Source organism: Tamandua tetradactyla, chromosome 8 (assembly GCF_023851605.1).
Source record: "Tamandua tetradactyla isolate mTamTet1 chromosome 8, mTamTet1.pri, whole genome shotgun sequence".
NCBI classification, from domain to species: Eukaryota; Metazoa; Chordata; class Mammalia; order Pilosa; family Myrmecophagidae; genus Tamandua; species Tamandua tetradactyla.
Window position 1 is genome coordinate 109,217,486 of NC_135334.1, and position 21,720 is coordinate 109,239,205.

The 21,720-nt window shown below is 37.9% G+C and overlaps 1 protein-coding gene and 1 long non-coding RNA gene across 4 annotated transcripts in view; one reads left to right on the forward strand and one right to left on the reverse strand.

Moving 5' to 3' along the window:
* The window catches only part of LOC143644844 (uncharacterized), a 41,629-nt gene extending 34,400 nt beyond the window's left edge, over positions 1-7,229 (reverse strand). Inside the window, exon 1 of the long non-coding RNA XR_013156901.1 lies at positions 7,113-7,229. This is a non-coding gene — a long non-coding RNA (uncharacterized LOC143644844). The remainder of the gene's footprint in view (positions 1-7,112) is intronic.
* TCP11L1 (t-complex 11 like 1) overlaps positions 1-21,720 on the forward strand; it is a 108,844-nt gene that overhangs the window by 36,804 nt on the left and 50,320 nt on the right. Inside the window, exon 1 of one of the 3 annotated variants that reach the window (XM_077114354.1) lies at positions 4,053-4,140. The exons of the other annotated variants lie outside the window; for them this stretch is intronic. Within the exon in view, the coding sequence (XP_076970469.1) occupies positions 4,068-4,140 (73 nt within the window). The 5' untranslated portion in view covers positions 4,053-4,067. Of the gene's footprint in view, positions 1-4,052; positions 4,141-21,720 lie in introns of those variants that run through there. 3 annotated transcript variants of the gene reach the window in all.

A 21,720-nucleotide genomic window follows, 5' to 3' on the forward strand; every position in this document is an offset into this window, starting at 1 on the left:
GTGTTATAAGTCTCTGATTATAACTTTATGCTAGTCATAAAAGTGGAATCATACAGTATCTATGCTTTTGTGTCTGGCTAATTTCGCTCAGCATCATGTCCTCAACACTGGGGTTTTAAAGAGAGAAAGAGTTTATTACAAGGCACATAGTAGGAGAGCAGATGGCCTAGCAGCCCAAAATCTGTCTCTCCAAGTTTAGGGGGTTCAAGGTTTTTAAGGATTTTACCAAGGAGAGAAGCAGTCATTTCGGATAGCAAGTTCAAAGCAGAAGAGGAGACAGTATTATTCCAATAGGAGAACGTAAGTTGAAAAGAGGAAAGGCAGAGATATCACTTCAGTACTAATGGTGTAAGCCAAAAGGAAGGGAGACAAGTTATCTTTCAATAACAGAGTTTAGCTGATAGGATTTACAATGTATGGGGCTGAACCTAGTTAATGGCTGTCTTCAAATTCCTCATTAGCATTACAGCCTTTGCCCTACAAGAAAATGACCAGATAAAGGGATCAACAGTTCTTACAATCACAAAAGCACAAGATAGGGACCTCTACAATTACCTCAAATATCAGAGCAGCTCAACTATAGTTTAAGGATTTCAGGTATTCTCGTCTGTCTACTGCAATATACCAGAAAACAAAAAGGAATTTGATTCAGTAATCAAAATCATCCCTTATAACCCAGTTTCTCAGTTACAATTCCTTCCTCTCATTTAAAAAAAATTTTTTTTTATTAATTAAAAAAAATTAAAAGAAGCACAAACATTCCCAACACATACACTCAGCAATTCACAATATCATCACATAGTTGCATATTCATCATCATGATCATTTCCCACACATTTGCATCAATTCAGAAAAAGACATAAAAAGACAACAGAAAAATAAAAACAGAAAAAAAAAATTTTACATACCATACCCCTTACCCCTCGCTTTCAGTGATCACTAGCATTTCAAACTAAATTTATTTTAACATTTGTTCCCCCTATTATTTATTTTTATTCCATATATTCTACTCATCTGTTGACAAGGTAGATAAAAGGAGCATCAGACACAAGGTTTTCACAATCACAGTCACATTGTGAGAGCTATATCATTATACAATCATCATCAAGAAACATGGTTACTGGGAAGATGGCGGCTTAGTAAGACGCGCGGGTCTTAGTTCCTCCTCCAGAAAAGCAACTAAAGAAACAGAAACAATACGAAACAGCTCCCGGAGTCACGACAGAGACCAAAAAGACAGCGTACCCCATTCTGGAACAGCTGAACGGGCAGGGAGAATCTGCTGCGGTGAGATACCCGAGGGGCGCGTGTTTTCCCGGCCGGGGCGGCTGGCGACTGGGGTCCCCTCCACGCACGTGGCTCCCCGGTCTGACTGGGAACGTTGGATAGTGGGGCCCTCCCGTCACGCTTGGCGTTTCGGGCCAGCTGGGCAATTAGGACCGGCACTCTCCCAAGCCGCGGCGGCCAGCAACCCCCGCCTCCACGCGAGGTTTCCCGGGCGGACTGCCGTGCAGACAGACGAGCGCCACGAGCGCCACCTACTGGGCAGGAAAAGAAAAACAGAGCCCAGAGATTTCACAGAAAAAGCTTTCAACCAGCTGGGTCCCACACCCAGGGAAATCTGATCAAATGCCCAGACACCCGCAGAAAATAATGGATGACGCTTGGAAAATTGAAGATATGGCCCAGTCAAAGGAACAAACCAATAGATCAAATGAGATACAGGAGCTGAGACAACTAATGCTGAATATACGAACAGAAATGGAAAAACTCTTCAAAAACCAAATCAGTAAATTGAGGGAGGACATGAAGAAGACATGGGCTGAACAAAAAGAAGAAATAGAAAATCTGAAAAAACAAATCACAGAACTTATGGGAGTGAAGGACAAAGAAGAAAAAATGGAAAAAACAATGGATACCTACAATGGTAGATCTAAAGAGACAGAAGCTACAATTAGTGAACTGGAGGATGGAACATCTGAATTCCAAAAAGAAACAGAAACTATAGGGAAAAGAATGGAAAAACTTGAGCAGGGGATCAGGGAACTGAATGACAATATGAAGCGCACAAATATACGTGTTGTGGGTGTCCCAGAAGGAGAAGAGAAGGGAAAAGGAGGAGAAAAACTAATGGAAGAAATTATCACTGAAAATTTCCCAACTCTTATGAAAGACCTAAATTTGCAGATCCAAGAAGTGCAGCGCACCCCAAAGAGAATAGACCCAAATAGGCGTTCTCCAAGACACTTACTAGTTAGAATGTCAGAGGTCAAAGAGAAAGAGAGGATCTTGAAAGCAGCAAGAGAAAAACAATCTGTCACATACAAGGGAAACCCAATAAGACTATGTGTAGATTTCTCAGCAGAAACCATGGAAGCTAGAAGACAGTGGGATGATATATTTAAATTACTAAAAGAGAAAAACTGCCAACCAAGACTCCTATATCCAGCAAAATTGTCCTTCAAAAATGAGGGAGAAATTAAAACATTTATAGACAAAAAGTCACTGAGAGAATTTGTGACCAAGAGACCAGCTCTGCAAGAAATACTAAAGGGAGCACTAGAGTCAGATACAAAAAGACAGAAGAGAGAGGTATGGAGTAAAGTGTAGAAAGAAGGAAAATCAGATATGATATATATAATACAAAAGCCAAAATGGTAGAGGAAAATATTATCCAAACAGTAATAATACTAAAAGTTAATGGACTGAATTTCCCAATCAAAAGACATAGAATGGCAGAATGGATTACGACCCAGCAATACCACTGCTAGGTATCTACTCAAGGGACTTAAGGGCAAGGACACAGACGGACATTTGCACACCAGTGTTTATAGCAGCATTATCTACAATTGCAAAGAGATGGAAACAGCCAAAATGTCCATCAACAGACGAGTGGCTAAACAAACTGTGGCATATACCTACGATGGAATATTATGCAGCTTTAAGACAGACTAAACTTATGAAGCATGTAATAACATGGATGGACCTAGAGAACATTATGCTGAGTGGGTCTAGCCCAAAACTAAAGGACAAATACTGTAAGGTCCCACTGATGTGAACCGACATTGGAGAATCAGCTTGGAATATATCATTGGTAACAGAGACCAGCAGGAGTTAGAAACAGGGTAAGATAATGGGTAATTGGAGCTGAAGGGATACAGACTGTGCAACAGGACTAGATACAAAAACTCAAAAATGGACAGCACAATAATACCTAAGTGTAATGTAACTAGGTTGGAACACTGAATGAAGCTGCACCTGAAATATGGTTTTTTGTTTGTTTGTTTGTGTGTTTGTATCTTTTGTTTTTGTTTTTTTCTTTTTCCTTTTTATATATATATATATTTTATTAGTATTATTATTTTAATTCTCTTCTCTATATCAGCATTCTATATCTTTTTCTGCTGTTTTGCTAGTTCTTTTCCTAAATCAATGCAAATGTGCTAAGAAATGATGATCATACATCTATGTGATGATACTAAGAATTACTGAGTGCATTCGTAGAATGGAATGATTTCTAAATGTTGTGTTAATTTCTTTTCTTTTTTTGATTAATAAAAAAATTAAAAAAAAAAAAAAAAGAAACATGGTTACTGGAACACAGCTCTACATTTTCAGGCATTTCCCTCCAGCCTCTCCGTTACTTCTTTTTTTTTTTTTTTTTTAACTTTTTTATTAATTAAAAAAATTAACAAAACATTAAGATATCATTCCTTTCTACATATACAATCAGTAATTCTTAATATCATCACATAGTTGCATATTCATCATTTCTTAGTACATTTGCATCAATTTAGAAAAAGAAATAAAAAGGCAACAGAAAAATAAAGTGATAATAGAGAAAAAAAAGACTATACATACCATACCCTTACCCCTCGCTTTCATTTACCACTAGCATTCCAAACTGAATTTATTTTAACATTTGTTCCCCCTGTTAGTTATTTTTATTCCATATGTTCTACTCTTCTGTTGATATAGTAGCTAAAAGGAGCATCAGACATACGGTTTTCACATTCACAGAGTCTCATTGTGAAAGCTATATCATTGTTCAGTCATCATCAAGAAACATGGCTCCTGGAACACAGCACTACATTTTCAGGCAATTCCCTCCAGCCTCTCCACTACATCTTGAACAACAAGGTGATATCTACTTAATGCGTAAGAATAACCTCCAGGATAACCTCTCGACTCTGGAATCTCTCAGCCATTGACAGTTTGTCTCATTTTACTCTTCCCCCTTTTGGTCTAGAAGGTTTTCTCAATCCCTTGATGCTAAGTCTCAGCTCATTCTAAGGTTTTCCTCAATCCCTTGATGCTGAGTTCTCAGCTCATTCTGGAATTTCTGTCCCACATTGCCAGGAAGGTCCACACCCCTGGGAGTCATGTCCCACGTAGAGAGGGGTAGGGTGGTGAGACTGCTCATTGTGTTGGCTGGAGAGAGGGGCCACATCTGAGTAATCCTCCCTCTCATTTGATAATTTTCTCTCAATCTTGAGGGATATCTGTGAGACAAATCCAACTGCGTCAAACCTGCAAAGAGGCATTGTCATTAAGGGGCAGAGGAATGAAACGATGAAACCAATTGTTGTTCTTGGAGAGTCCAGTATTCTGAGTTTTAGAACTTCTCTGGCATTGGAACGACCTGGAGATTTTAAGTCTCTGAGAAAACAAACTTAAGAAGTAAAATTTTATGGAGCCCAGGATATCTTTCAGGGTTTCCAGGAATACTGTTGTTTGGGGTTTGCCATACTGTGACAGTTTGTAATATGTAGCTGAAACTTGGATAAGAGCAACCTCCAGAATGTAAAGTATCAGTGGCAGAGAGAGTTCAAATAGAGTCAGTGGATACTCTGGAGATTGCTCTTATGCAAGCTTCAGGTAGACTTTGCTACCTATCATAACCTGCCAAACCTCAACCAGGACCATTCCAGCCAATCCTAAAGAACACTAGGACAATATATGATTCCGTAAGGGTTCCATGCACTAGAGTAACTTTCCAGAACCTACAACCTCCAGATGGGTCCCTGGTCCAGATATGTCTTGAAGCCTAGCCCAGCCTCTCCAGAACATCAGATAATTCCATCCCTCTACCCCATCTTAATGACAGACCCTTTCAATATCAAAAATTTAGAATTGCCATAGCCCAAACAACCCTATAGAGAGGTATGGAGAGATCAAAAGTGATGGTGGAATTATACATAGAAGATAGGATTTAACAAATAAATATGAATGCTGAATCATTAAATTGATATCTCTTTCGGTCTCGGGTATTTTAGAGCAGATAGAAGTAAAAACCTAAAGTTGTGAAATTGTAACCCATGACAAAGTCTGAAATATGTTCTACAATTTGTTAGTTTCTACAAACAAATTGTGGTGCTGTGCTTGGAAATTTATAGCTTTTTTGGTATATATGTTATTTTTCACAAAAACAGAAGGAAAAAAGTCGATTCTGAGGATAAAAAATATTTAAGCCCTCTAGCCTCCAGATAGCCTCCTATATTCTGGAGCAGCTACAAGGAAAAATATGAGAGGATCATATGGTAGCCCATGACAAACTCTGGAATCAGTCCTGTAACCGTTTGTTGAAGAGTGCTTTTTAAATTTCTTTTTTATTGCTTTTTTATTTCTTTGCTTTGTATATATGTTATACTATACAAAAAAAAAAAGTTAAAAAAAAAATTAGGTCATAAAAAAGCCATGGCTTCTGTTGTTCCTTAGAGCACTTTCTCTGGGGAGTTAGCTGTCAGGTGGGGCTGCCTGGAAAGAGGACCCAATGAGTGAGCTTGGAAATTAGCGCCTTCTGTAGTCACGTTCTGAGATGACTGCAGCTGCAGCTGATAAATTGATTATAACTTCATGAGTCTCAGAGTTTGAGGCAGCTAGCTAAGCCACACCCAGATTCCTGACCCACAGAAATTGCGAGATGATAAATATTTGTTGATGTAAGCCATGCCACCAAGTTTGGAGTGATTTGTTACATAGAGAAACAAATATAATTTTATAATTCATTATTGCTTGCCAAGCATTTTCAGTGGGAAATTGTCAAATAAGCGAGTATTTAACAATTAGTGAAGGCCTTTGGTATCCGGATCTCTAAAACTTCATTAAATTTATCCATTTGTCCTTTTTTTATTTCTTTGCTTTGTATATATGTTATACTAATACAATAAAAAAAGTAAAAAAAAATAGGAGTATAAAAGAGAAGATAGGACTTAAAAAATGAATATCACTGCTGAATTATTATGTCGATATTTCTGTTGGCCACGAGTGTCTTGGAGCAGTTAAAAGAAAGAACAAAAAATCTTGGAACTGTAACCCATACCAAACTTTAAAATTTATTCTACAACTACTTGTTAAAATGTACTTGGAAATTTATTGATTTTTTGTATATATGTTATATTTCACAATTTAACAAAGTTAAAAAAAAAAAGTAATTTCCAGAATGACCTCTCAACTTGATTTGAAATCTCTTAGCCATTGAAACTCTATTTCTTTTTCCCCTTTTGGTCAGCTAATCAGGATGCCAGGGCCAGTTATGTTCTGTGATTCCAGGGCCAGGCTTACGTTCCTAGAAATTATGTTCCACGTAGCGGGGGCAGGGGAAGATCAGAATTTGGCTTAGAGAGAGATCACATTTGAGCAACAGCAGAGATTTTCTGGAGATGACTTTTAGGCACTAATCCTAAGGAGGTTCAGTTTGCTGTTATGGAACTAAGTTTCATAAGGGCAGCCTAAAGATTGAGGCCTTGGCCTATTAAATTGAGAGCCTGTTCTTGCTTAAGAAAATGTAAGGAATTCCCCAGGTGGGGAAGTTTAATAATTCTATTTTTCCCAGTCCCTCAAGGGACTTTTCAAACACTCCTCCCTTTTTTGCCCAGAATACTCTGAAATGCATTATGGTGTAACATTAACTTGTTCAAAAAATTAGGATTTAATTCCAGGGTCTATATAAAATATAGCTAAATTAGATTGTTTAAATTAATTGACTAGACAGATTAAATTAGTGTGCTACAGAACTTTAAAATTTTGAACAAGATAAACATTTTTTTCCTTTTGTCTCATACAAAAATTAAAGCTTTAAAATACAGACAGTAAATTGTATATTGATTTACCTTAGTTTTAACCAGATCAGTTTCATCAAATTTTTCATCAGAGGTTGATCTTTATTTTTCTAAACAGTTGCTGTATGGACTCAGGCTGACTTTCAGAACTTGAGAACCAAATCTGAGTCTTAGGTGTCACAAAGACGCTTAAAGTTCCGGGCAACCATTAAGCTACAGAAAGAGTAAAGCCCCTCATAATTTAAAGATAATGTTAAAGCTAGCAATCTAAGCTCTAATTTTTATAAGCATTTTTAAATGAAGCTGCTTTCAGAAGTAAAACATTAGATAGTTTTTTATATTAATAAACCATAACAGGTTTTGTTCTGATTTACTTTTACACATTTACCAGAGTTGTTGATTAACAAATACAATATAATTTATATATTTGTCCTGCCTGTCTTTTAACATCTATCTTTGCTCAGATGGCATTCTTAACTGTAGTTGACTACATATACTTTTAGAGAAGTATTAGAGCAAAGCTGTGCAACTGACAGTTTGGCTGTTTCTGTTATCTGTAGTTTTTTAAAGAATAACTAAAACTACCACTGTTTAACATTATACAGATTAGTATTAGGTGAGAACATTGTCAAATTTTATACAATCTCTAAATGCATGAATAATATTTTACCTATATAAACTTAACCAACAGGCTAGAAAATCCCTTTTAACCACTGTAATACTTACCAAACGCCTCCTATGCAATAAGTTAAACTATTTTACCACCTTACTGTACAAGGTGAAAAAACAAATTATTTGTGACAGTTTTTCCCTTAACAGTGAGAACATTTGTCTTCTGGAATAAAGGATAAGGTCAGCATAAATATTAACAAGACTATTATTCTTTTAAAATTTTAAAATATTTTTATTTAAGAAAACAAACAATAAACTTGTAACCATCAAAAATGGATATCATAGTTGGCTTAACCATAGACATATTTAAATGAAGTATACATATAATCATTATAAACTGTGTTTGTGCAGTAAGTTTTATAAACCAAATTAAAATTAAAGCAAAAAGGAAAAAATCTATATATTCAGATAGCAAAACTCTTTAATTCTAAATATTAAGCACTAACTTAAATACCATTTGATCAGCTGTCAAACTGTGAATGTTTTCAAAATATCAAGTAGAAAGTTATTACAAATATCTGTATTGCTATAGTAATGACCTATGTTACTAAACATTTCTTCTGATTTCAGAAAAATACAAAGATACAAATATTTTTACAATTAACATATGAAAATTTTAACCACCTAGATGGATATCTTAGTTAGCTTATCATAGGCATATTTAAATAAAATATGTAAGTAATCATTGTAAAGCTTGTTTGTACAATATGTTTCAGAAACCAATTTAAAAATAAAAGCAAGGAAGGAAAAAATCTATAGATACTGATATTTGAGTTTCTTAGATTCTAAATATTAAACACTTTCTTAAATGCCGTTTGATTATAAAAACTGTGCATTCTCAAAATATCAGCTTTTCCATAGTAGTGACCTATGTTACTAAACATTTTCAAATTTTTTATTTCAGGAATTTATTTTATCTTATATTACTATAGCTGCCTGTAGTTTTTTTTTTTTTTAACCGTTTTTTCTTGTTGTTGTGAAATGTAACATGTATACAAAGAAAAGAAAGAAAAAAGCAGTAATTTTCAAAGCACACTTCAACAAGCAGCTACCGAACAGGTCCCTGAGTTTGTCATGAACTACCATTCCCTCACCTCAGATTTTTCCTTCTAGTTTGCTCCAAAACACTGGAGGCTTTAGCAGAGTCATGATATCGGAATCATACAGTATCTGTCCTTTTGTGTCTGACTTACTTCACTCAACATTATGTTCTCAGTGTTCGTCCATGTTGTCATATGTTTAGGGACATCATTTTGTCTAAATGTTGCCTAATATTCCATTGTATGTATAGACCACATTTCGTTTATCCACTCATCTGTTGATGGGCTCTATCTCTCGGCAGTTGTCAGTAGTGCCGCTGTAAACATTGGTGTGAAAATGTCTGTTCGTGTCACTGCCCTCAACTCTTCTGGATATATATATCAAGTATTAGTATTGCCAGGCCATAGGGCAACACAGTATTTAGTTTTCTGAGAATCACCAAACTGACTTCCACAGCGGGTGAACCTTTATATATTCCCTCCAGCAATGAATAAGTGTTCCAGTTTCTCCACATCCTCGCCAATGTTTATAGTTTCCTATTTGTTTAATAGCAGCCATTCTTTTGGTGGGGGCGGGGGGTGATATCTCATTGTCGTCTTAATTTGCAATTTCGTTATAGCCAGTGATGATGAGCAGTTCTTCATGTGCTTTTTAGCCATCTGTATCTGCTCTTCAGTAAAGTGCCTATTCCTTTCCTCTGCCCATTTTATAATTGTATTGTTTGTTCTTCTGTTATTCTGCTGTATAATTTTTTTTATGTACACAGGATATCAAGACTTTATCCAATATGTGATTTCGAAATATTTCCTCCCATTGAGTTGGCTGCCTATTCACCTTTTTGACAAAGTCCTTTGAGGCACAGAAGCTCTTTATCTTAAGGAGTTTAAGAAACTACCTCCTATTACTAGGTCTTGAGTATGTTCCCCTATATTTTCTTCCAGAAGTTTTATGGTACTAGCTCTTACATTTAGGTCTTTGATCCATTTTCAGTTAATTTAAGGGAGGGGTCCTCTTTCATTCTTTTGGCTGTTGAAATCCAGTTTTCCCATGCCAATTTAACGAAAAGACTATTCTGTCCCAGTTCAGTGGAACTATTTACTTTGATAAATAGTTCATTTATCAAAGATCAAATGTCTATAAATTTGGTGGTCAGTCTCTGCCCTCTCAATTCTGTTCCACTGGTCAGTCCTTCTATCTTTGTGCAGTACCATGCTGTTTTGACTGCTGTGGCATTATAGTAAGCTTTTAAAGTCAGAAAGTGATAGTCCTTCCACTTCGTTCCTCTATTTTAGGTTATCTTTAGCTGTTCAGAGTCTCTTTCCCTTCTATATAAATTTGATAACTAATTTTTCCAAGTCTTCAAAGTAGGTTGTTAGGATTTTGATTAGTATTGCATTGAATCTGTAGATGTTTGGGTAGAGTTAACATCTTGATGATATTCAACATATCTATACATGAGCATGAAATAGCTTTCCATCTATTTAGGTCATCTTTTATTTCTTTTAGCAATTTTTCGTAATTTTCTGTGTATAAGTTCTTGACATCCCTGGTTAGGCTTATTTCTAGTTACCTGATTCTTCTGGTTGCTATTCTGAATGGAATTTTTTTCCTTAGTTGTCACCTCAGATAGGTTATTGCCTATGTATATAGAAACATTACTGAATTTTGTGCATTAATCTTGTGTCCTGCCACTTTGCTAAATTTATTAGCTCAGGTAGTTTTACTGTAGATTCCTTAGGGTTTTCTAAGTATAGGATCAGGTCGTCTGCAAGTAATAAAAGCTTTATTTCTTCCTTTCCTATTTGGATGCCTTTTATTTCTTTCTCCTGTCTAATTGCTCCAGCTAGTACTTCTAATACAATGTTGAATCATAGTGGTGACTGTGGGCATCCTTGTCTTGTTCCCAATCTTAAGGGGAATGCTTTCAATTTCTCACCATTAAGTATGATGCTGGCTGTGGGTTTTTCTTATATGCCCTTTGTGATACTGAGAAAGTTTCCTTTGATTCCTAACTTTTGAAGTGTTTTTATCAGGAAACAATGCTAGATTTTGTTGAATGCTTTTTCAGCATCAATCAAGATTTTTTTTTTTTTTGAAGCACACAAATAGATGATTTAATTCATCTTCAAGGATATAGCTATTTAGTGGCCATACTAGGATTCAAACACTGGTCTGTGTGACTTTGAGCCTGTGTTCCTTGCAGCACCCTCTGAACAAATTGTTTAGAGATACATTCCCAAACTGGCTACTGACCCCCACTGGTCTGAGAGCCAGGGTTGCAGCACTGTCTCTCCACATCATCTTTGTTGGGAGTCCTCTTCAGCTAGAAGAGAGATGGGTGGCCATATGCAGTGGCCTCCCAACCTGGCCGGACACCAGAATGTACAGGAAAGCCCATTCCTAACCCTAGCCAACCACCGAACACTTTCAGGTTCTGGGGCCTAAGAAAGGGGCCACAACTCTGAATTTTTAAATAAGGGCTCTGGTTGAACCCAATACAGCCAAATACACACACTGGCATTTTGGAACCAGCTAGACTGAGTGGCCTTAAAATTCCTTTCCGGACTTAAGGCTCAGTGGCAGGAGGGCATTTGGGGACTTGCCTGCCCTCTGCCCTTCTCCTCGATCATGTGATTTTTCCCATTTGATTTGTTAATGTGTTGTATTACATTGACTGATTTTCTTATGTTGAACCACCCTTGCATTCCTGGTATGAATCGTACTTGGTTATGATGTATAATTCTTTTAATGTGGCTTTGAATATGATGTGCTAATATTTTGTTAAGAAGCTGTGTTCACTAAGGATATTGGTCTGTAGTTTTCTTGTATTGTCTTTATCCAATTTTGGTATTAGAGTGATGCTAGCTTCATAAAATGAATTAGGTAGTATTCCTTTTTCCTTAATTTTTTTGAAGAGTTTGAGCAGGATTGGCATTAGTTCTTTTTGAAATGTTTGATAAAATTCTCCTGTGACCTACTTTGAAGATTTGGAACGCTAACTACCACATTCATCTGGAAGGGAAAGAGACCCTGAATAGCTAAAAGCATCCTAAAAAAGAGGAAGGAAGTGTGAGGATTAACACTCCCTGACTTTAAAACCTATTGTAAAGCCACAGTGGTCAAAACAGCATGGTACTGGCATAAGACAGAAGCATTGACAAATGGAATTGAATTGAGACTGCAGAAACAGACCACCAAATCTATGGTCAACTGATTTTTGACAAGGCCCCCAAATCCTCTGAACTGGGACAAAATAGTCTTTTCAATAATTGGGCATGGAAGAACTGGATATCAATAGCCAAGAGAATGAAAGAGGACCCCTCTCTTACATTCTACACAAAAATTAACTCAGAGCGGATCAAACATCTAAATATAAGAACTAGCACCGTAAAGCTTCTAGAAGAAAATGTAGGGAAACATTTTCACGACCTAGTAATAGGAGGTAGCTTCCTAAACTTTACACCCAAGGCACAAGCAACAAAAGAAAAAAAATAGATAAATGAGAATCCTCAAAATCAACTGCTTCTGTACCTCAAAAGACTTTGTCAAAAAAGATCTTGGAATGAGCTGAGACTCAGCATCAAAGGACTGAGAAAAACCCTAGAATGAGCTGAGAATTAATATCAAGGGATTGAGAGAAACTTCTTGACCAAAAGGGGGAAGACTAAAATGAGACAAAGTGTCAATGGCTGAAACATTCCAAACGAAGTCGAGAGGTTATCCTGGAGGTTATTCTTACGCATTAAGTAGATATCACCTTGTTGTTCAAGATGTAGTGGAGAGGCTGGAGGGAATTGCCTGAAAATGTAGTGCTGTGTTCCAGGAGCCATGTTTCTTGATGATGACTGAACAATGATATAGCTTTCACAATGAGACTCTGTGAATGTGAAAACCGTATGTCTGATGCTCCTTTTAGCTACTATATCAATAGAAGAGTAGAACATATGGAATAAAAATAAATAATAGGGGGAACAAATGTTAAAATAAATTCAGTTTGAAATGCTAGTGGTAAATGAAAGCGAGGGGTAAGGGTATGGTATGTATAGTCTTTTTTTTTCTCTATTATCATTTTATTTCTTTTTGTTGCCTTCTTATTTCTTTTTCTAAATTGATGCAAATGTACTAAGAAATGATGAATATGCAACTATGTGATGATATTAAGAATTACTGATTGTACATGTAGAAAGGAATGATATCTTAATGTTTTAATTTTTTTTAATTAAAAAAAGTTTTAAAAATGTCAAAAAAGTGAAGAGGCAGACAACTCAATGGGAGAAAAAATATTTGGAAATCATATATCAAAGGTTTGATTTCCTGTATATACAAAGAAATCATACAACTCAACAGGAAAACAACAAACAATCTGATTATAAAATGGGCTAAAGATATGAATAGGCATTTTTCTGAAGAGCAAATACAGATGGCTCAAAAGCACCTGAAGAGATGCTCATTTTCACTGGCTATAAGGGAAATGCAGATCAAGACTACAATGAGATACCACCTCACACCTGTATGGCTGCTATTAAACAATCAGAGAACTGTAAATGTTGGAGAGGATGTGGAGAAACTGGGACACTTACGCATTGCACTGCTGGTAGGAATGTATAATAGTGCAGCCACTGTGGGAGACTGTTTGGCAGTTCCTTAGAAAACTAAATATCTAGCTGCTCTGTGACCCAGCAATAGCAGTACTAGGTATATACCCAAAAGAGCTGAGAGCAATGACACAAACAGACATCTGTACACCACCAATGTTCATAGCAGTATTATTCACAATCACCAAAAGATGGAAACAAATCAAATGCCCATCAACAGACGAGTGGATCAACAAAATGTGATATTACATATGATGGAATAGTATGCAGCAGTAAGACAAAATGACATCCTGAAGCACATGACAAGATGGATGAACCTTGAGGACATAATGCTGAGTGAAATTAGCCAGACACAAAAGAACAGATACTGTATGATTCCACTTTTATGACCAGCATAAAGGTATAATCAGATGTTTATAATACAGAATGCAGGGGACTTAAAGATACATAGAAGCTAGAGATGGGTGAACCGTTAGCTAATGAGGTTCAACTCCATTGTGAGGGAAAAGATGATAGGAGCGAAGGTGATTCTCTAGCAGGTCTAGAGGTAATATTACCATATTGAAGATGAACAAGATTGAAAGGGGTTGTGTAGACCTACGGGTCCCACTGACTCACACTGGAAATATGAATGAGTTCTGGTAAGGATTACTTCAAAGATATGATTCTCGTGTAAAGAGTATTTAAGTCCAGGGTACAGGGGGAAAACTGCTGGTGCATGCTATGAACTATGTTCAAAAGGAAACCATCAGCACTACCACAGCAACAGCAGTGGTAAATAAACTGGGGACAGGACAAGAGTTAAGACTTAAAATTAGACCTTAAAGTCATCCCCAAGAGAACCTCTCTTGTTGCTCAGATGTGGCCTCTCCCTCCAGCCAACACAACAAGCAAACTCACTGCCCTCTCCCTGTCTACATGGGACATGACTCACAGGGGTGTGGACCTTCCTGATAACGTGGGACAGAAATCCTAGAATGAGCTGAGACTCAGCATCAAGGGATTGAGAAAACCTTCTCGACCAAAAGGGGGAAGAGTGAAATGAGACAAAATAAAGTGTCAATGGCTGAGAGATTCCAAACAGAGTCGAGAGGTTATCCTGGAGGTTATTCTTATGCATTAAATAGATATCACCTTGTTAGTTAAGATGTAATGGAGAGGCTAGAGGGAACTGCCTGAAAATGTAGAGCTGTATTCCAGTAACCATGTTTCTTGAAGGTGATTGTATAATGATACTTTTACAATGTGACTGTGTGATTGTGAAAACCTTGTGTCTGATGCTCCTTTTATCTACCTTATCAACAGACAAGTAAAACATATGAATAGAAACAAGTAATAGGGGGAATAAAAGTTAAAATAAATTTAGATTGAAATGCTGGTGATCAATGAAAGGGAGGGGAAGGGGTATAGTATGTATGAATTTTTTCTGTTTTCTTTTTATTTCTTTTTCTGAATTGATGCAAATGTTCTAAGAAATGATCATGATGATGAATATGCAACTATGTGATGATATTGTGAATTATTGATTATATATGTAGAACAGAATGAACATGAGTTAAGATGTTTGTGTTTGTTGCTATTTTTTTAATTTTTTTAATTAATTAACGGAAAAAAGAAAAAAAAGAAATTAACTCAACATTTAGAAATCATACCATTCTACATATGCAATCAGTAATTCTTAACATCATCACATAGATGCATGATCATCGTTTCTTAGTACATTTGCATCGGGTTAGAAGAACTAGCAACACAACAGAAAAAGATATAGAATGTTAATATAGAGAAAAAAAAGTAAAAGTAATAATAATAGTAAAAACAAACAAAAAAACAACCAGTCAAAAACAAACAAAAAACAAAACAACAACAACAACAAAAACCTATAGCTCAGATGCAGCTTCATTCAGTGTTTTAACATGATTACTTTACAATTAGGTATTATTGTGTTGTCCATTTTAGAGTTTTTGTATCTAGTCCTGCTGCACAGTCTGTATCCCCCTTCAGCTCCAATTACCCATTATCTTACCCTGTTTCTAACTCCTGCTGAACTCTGTTACCAATGACATATTTCAAGTTTATTCTCGAATGTCCGTTCACATCAGTGGGACCATACAGTATTTGTCCTTTAGTTTTTGGCTGGATTCACTCAGCATAATATTCTCTAGGTCCATCCATGTTATTACATGGTTCATAAGTTTATCTTGTCTTAAAGCTGCGTAATATTCCATCGTATGTATATACCACAGTTTGTTTAGCCACTCTTCTGTTGATGGAGATTTTGGCTGTTTCCATCTCTTTGCAATTGTAAATAACGCTGCTATAAACATTGGTGTGCAAATGTCCGTTTGTGTCTTTGCCCTTAAGTCCTTTGAGTAGATACCTAGCAATGGTATTGCTGGGTCATATGGCAATTCTATATTCAGCTTTTTGAGGAACCGCCAAACTGCCTTCCACAGTGGTTGCACCCTTTGACATTCCCACCAACAGTGGATAAGTGTGCCTCTTTCTCCGCATCCTCTCCAGCACTTGTCATTTTCTGTTTTGTTGATAATGGCCATTCTGGTGGGTGTGAGATGATATCTCATTGTGGTTTTGATTTGCATTTCTCTAATGGCCAGGGACATTGAGCATCTCTTCATGTGCCTCTTGGCCATCCGTATTTCTTCTTCTGGTAGGTGTCTGTTTAAGTCTTTTTCCCATTTTGTAATTGGGTTGGCTGTCTTTTTGTTGTTGAGTTGAACAATCTCTTTATAGATTCTGGATACTAGACCTTTATCTGATATGTCGTTTCCAAATATTGATTCCCACTGTGTAGGCTGTCTTTCTACTTTCTTGATGAAGTTCTCTGATGCACAAAAGTGTTTAATTTTGAGGAGCTCCCATTTATTTATTTCCTTCTTCAGTGTTCTTGCTTTAGGTTTAAGGTCCATAAAACCACCTCCAGTTGTAAGATCCATAAGATATCTCCCAACATTTTCCTCTAACTGTTTTATGGTCTTAGACCTAATGTTTAGATCTTTGATCCATTTTGAGTTAACTTTTGTATAGGGTGTGAGAGATGGGTCTTCTTTCATTCTTTTGCATATGGATATCCAGTTCTCTAGGCACCATTTATTGAAGAGACTGTTCTGTCCCAGGTGAGTTGGCTTGACTGCCTTATCAAAGATCAAATGTCCATAGATGAGAGGGTCTATATCTGAGCACTCTATTCGATTCCATTGGTCGATATATCTATCTTTATGCCAATACCATGCTGTTTTGACCACTGTGGCTTCATAATATGCCTTAAAGTCAGGCAGCGCAAGACCTCCAGCTTCGTTTTTTATCCTCAAGATGTTTTTAGCAATTCGGGGCACCCTGCCCTTCCAGATAAATTTGCTTATTGGTTTTTCTATTTCTGAAAAATAAGTTGTTGGGATTTTGATTGGTATTGCATTGAATCTGTAAATCAATTTAGGTAGGATTGACATCTTAACTATATTTAGTCTTCCAATCCATGAACACGGTATGCCCTTCCATCTATTTAGGTCTTCTGTGATTTCTTTTAACAGTTTTTTGTAGTTTTCTTTATATAGGTTTTTTGTCTCTTTGGTTAAATTTATTCCTAGGTATTTTATTCTTTTAGTTGTGATTGTAAATGGGATTCGTTTCTTGATTTCCGCCTCAGCTTGTTCATTACTAGTGTATAGAAAAGCTACAGATTTTTGAATGTTGATCTTGTAGCCTGCTACTTTGCTGTACTCATTTATTAGCTCTAGTAATTTTGTTGTGGATTTTTCTGGGTTTTCTACATATAGTATCATATCGTCTGCAAACAGTGATAGTTTTACTTCTTCCTTTCCAATTTTGATGCCTTGTATTTCTTTTTCTTGCCTAATTGCTCTGGCTAGAACTTCCAACACAATGTTGAATAATAGTGGTGATAGTGGACATCCTTGTCTTGTTCCTGATCTTAGGGGGAAAGTTTTCAATTTTTCCCCATTGAGGATGATATTAGCTGTGGGTTTTTCATATATTCCCTCTATCATTTTAAGGAAGTTCCCTTGTATTCCTATCTTTTGAAGTGTTTTCAGCAGGAAAGGATGTTGAATCTTGTCAAATGCCTTCTCTGCATCAATTGAGATGATCATGTGATTTTTCTGCTTTGATTTGTTGATGTGGTGTATTACATTAATTGATTTTCTTATGTTGAACCATCCTTGCATACCTGGGATGAATCCTACTTGGTCATGATGTATAATTCTTTTAATGTGTTGTTGGATACGATTTGCTAGAATTTTATTGAGGATTTTTGCATCTCTATTCATTAGAGAGATTGGTCTGTAGTTTTCTTTTTTTGTAATATCTTTGCCTGGTTTTGGTATGAGGGTGATGTTGGCTTCATAGAATGAATTAGGTAGTTTTCCCTCCACTTCGATTATGTTGAAGAGTTTGAGGAGAGTAGGTACTAATTCTTTCTGGAATGTTTGATAGAATTCACATGTGAAGCCGTCTGGTCCTGGACTTTTCTTTTTAGGGAGCTTTTGAATAACTAATTCAATCTCTTTACTTGTGATTGGTTTGTTGAGGTCGTCTATTTCTTCTTGAGTCAAAGTTGGTTGTTCATGTCTTTCCAGGAACCTGTCCATTTCTTCTAAATTGTTGTATTTATTAGCGTAAAGTTGTTCATAGTATCCTGTTATTACCTCCTTTATTTCTGTGAGGTCAGTAGTTATGTCTCCTCTTTCATTTCTAATCTTATTTATTTGCATCCTCTCTCTTCTTCTTTTTGTCAATCTTGCTAAGGGCCCATCAATCTTGTTGATTTTCTCATAGAACCAACTTCTGGTCTTATTGATTTTCTCTATTGTTTTCATGTTTTCAATTTCATTTATTTCTGCTCTAATCTTTGTTATTTCTTTCCTTTTGCTTGCTTTGGGATTAGTTTGCTGTTCTTTCTCCAGTTCTTCCAAGTGGACAGTTAATTCCTGCATTTTTGCCTTTTCTTCTTTTCTGATAAAGGCATTTAGGGCAATAAATTTCCCTCTTAGCACTGCCTTTGCTGCGTCCCATAAGTTTTGATATGTTGTGTCTTCATTTTCATTCGCCTCGAGGTATTTACTAATTTCTCTTGCAATTTCTTCTTTGACCCACTTGTTGTTTAAGAGTGTGTTGTTGAGCCTCCATGTATTTATGAATTTTCTGGCCCTCCGCCTATTATTGATTTCCAACTTCATTCCTTTATGATCCGAGAAAGTGTTGTGTATGATTTCAATCTTTTTAAATTTGTTAAGACTTGCTTTGTGACCCAGCATATGGTCTATCTTTGAGAATGATCCATGAGCACTTGAAAAAAAGGTGTATCCTGCTGTTGTGGGATGTAATGTCCTATAAATGTCTGTTAAGTCAAGTTCATTTATAGTAATATTCAGGTTCTCTATTTCTTTATTGATCCTCTGTCTAGATGTTCTGTCCATTGATGAGAGTGGTGAATTGAAGTCTCCAACTATTATGGTATATGTGTCTATTTCCCTCTTCAGTGTTTGCAGTGTATTCCTCACGTATTTTGGGGCATTCTGGTTCGGTGCGTAAATATTTATGATTGTTATGTCTTCTTGCTTAATTGTTCCTTTTAATAGTATATAGTGTCCTTCTTTGTCTCTTTTAACTGTTTTACATTTGAAGTCTAATTTGTTGGATATTAGTATAGCCACTCCTGCTCTTTTCTGGTTGTTGTTTGCATGAAATATCTTTTCCCAACCTTTCACTTTCAACCTATATTTACCTTTGGGTCTAAGATGTGTTTCCTGTAGACAGCATATAGAAGGATCCTGTTTTTTAATCCATTCTGCCAGTCTATGTCTTTTAATTGGGGAATTCAGTCCATTGACATTTAGAGTTATTACTGTTTGGATAATATTTTCCTCTACCATTTTGCCTTTTGTATTATATATATCATATCTGACTTTCCTTCTTTCTACACTTTTCTCCATGTCTCTCTCTTCTGTCTTTTTGTATCTGACTCTAGTGCTTCCTTTAGTATTTCTTGCAGAGCTGGTCTTTTGGTCACAAATTCTCTTAGTGACTTTTTGTCTGAGAATGTTTTAATTTCTCCCTCATTTTTGAAGGACAATTTTGCTGGATATAGGAGTCTTGGCTGGCAGTTTTTCTCTTTTAGTAACTTAAATATATCATCCCACTGTCTTCTAGCTTCCATGGTTTCTGCTGAGAAATCTACACATAGTCTTATTGGGTTTCCCTTGTATGTGACGGATTGTTTTTCTCTCGCTGCCTTCAAGATCCTCTCTTTCTCTTTGACCTCTGACATTCTAACTAGTAAGTGTCTTGGAGAACGCCTATTTGGGTCTATTCTCTTTGGGGTGCGCTGCACTTCTTGGATCTGCAAATTTAGGTCTTTCATAAGAGTTGGGAAATTTTCAGTGATAATTTCTTCCATTAGTTTTTCTCCTCCTTTTCCCTTCTCTTCTCCTTCTGGGATACCCACTACACGTATATTTGTACGGTTCACATTGTCCTTGAGTTCCCTGATACCTTGTTCAAATTTTTCCATTCTTTTCCGGATAGTTTCTGTTTCTTTGGAATTCAGATGTTTCATCCTCCAAATCACTAATTCTATCTTCTGTTTCTTTAAATCTGTCATTGTAGGTATCCATTGTTTTTTCCATCTTTTCTACTTTATCTTTCACTTCCATAAGTTCTGTGATTTGTTTTTTCAGTTTTTCTATTTCTTCTTTATGTTCAGCCCATGTCTTCTTCATGTCCTCCCTCAATTTATCGATTTCGTTTTTGAAGAGGTTTTCCATTTCTGTTCGTATATTCAGCATTAGTTGTTTCAGCTCCTGTATTTCATTTGAACTATTGGCTTCTTCGTTTGACTGGGCCATATGTTCAATTTTCTGAGCGTGATCCGTTATCTTCTGCTGGCGTCTGGGCATTTAGTCAGATTTCCCCGGGTGTTCGACCCCACAGGTTGAATGATTTTTCTGTGCAATCTCTGGGTTCTGTTCTTCCTATCCTGCCCAGTAGGTGGCGCTCGTGGCACACGCCTGTCTGTGGGTTCCACAGCGAAAGTTGCTGTGGGTCCCTCAACTCTGGAAAACTCTCGCCGTAGGGGAGGTTCGGCAACCGAAGCGTCTTGGAAGAATGCCAGCCGGCCCGGGGTTCCAAACGCGGGGAGGGTCGCCGGCCGTCGCAGCACAGGAGAGCGTCCGGCCAAATTAGCCAGTCGGCCCGGGGCACCAAGCGTGGCGGGAGGGCGCCAGCTGTCGCAGCCCGGGAGAGTACACTGTTCCCAGCCGACGGGGGAGTCACGTGTTTGGAAGGGATCCCCCGGTCACTGTTCTCCGCAGTCTGGGGGTTTCCGACCCAACTATCTCAGTTGTTCCGGGGGGCCTCGTGTGGTGGGGGCACCAGCCGCCGCGGCCTAAGGGGACCGCCTGTCCAATTCTAACAGCTGGCCCAGGAAGGTGGAAGGGAGGGACTCCGGTCGCTTGCCGTCCCACCCAGGAAAGCCCGTGCCCCTTGGTGATCTCACCGGAGCTGGTTCTCCCAGATAGTCAGCCGTTCCAGGATGGGGTACGCTGTCCCTTTGATCTCCCTCGTGGCTCCGGGAGCTGCTCTGTATTATCTCCACTCCCCCAGCAGCTGTTCTGGAGGAGGAAAGGTGAGGGCGGCAAGGCTGTCGAGGCTGGTGGCGGAGGAGCACGGTGAAGGCGGGGGAAGAGGGCACCGTGGTGGTTGGAGAGCAGCCGGAGCCGGGGAGAAGGAGGGCGGGCGGCTCGGCTGCTGCGGGGCGTGGGCGCCGCGCGGCGGGCCGGCGGAGAAAGAGAGGAGAGAAGGAGGGCGGGCGGCTCGGCTGCTGCGGGGCGTGGGCGCCACGTGGCGGGCCGGCGGAGAAAGAGAGGGGAGAAGGAGGGCAGGCGGCTCGGCTGCTGCGGGGCGTGGGCGCCGCGCGGCGGGCCAGCGGAGAAAGCAAAAGAGGAGGCTTTGATCTCCTATTTGGTGAGGATATGTTTATTGATTTTCTGTCTCTTGGGAACAATGAAAAATTATCTAAAATTGAGAATGTTGATGGACTGTGGACTTTGGGCCTTCTACGTGATGCCTGATGATTGCAGGTGGCTGAAGGATGCACTGACGAAGTAGAATGATGAACGATGGCGTATACTTATGAACGAAGGCTGTGCTGCTGCAGAAAGGAACAGTGTTGTGAGGCATGCGACGTTGTGGATGAATGTGTGGGATATTTGGTGAGACAAAATAAGCCAGGAACAGAAAACCAACACTGGTATGGTCACCTTTAGAAAATGCTGATAAGAAAACGGGTCTAGATTGTAAGCTTTTAGAGCAGACAC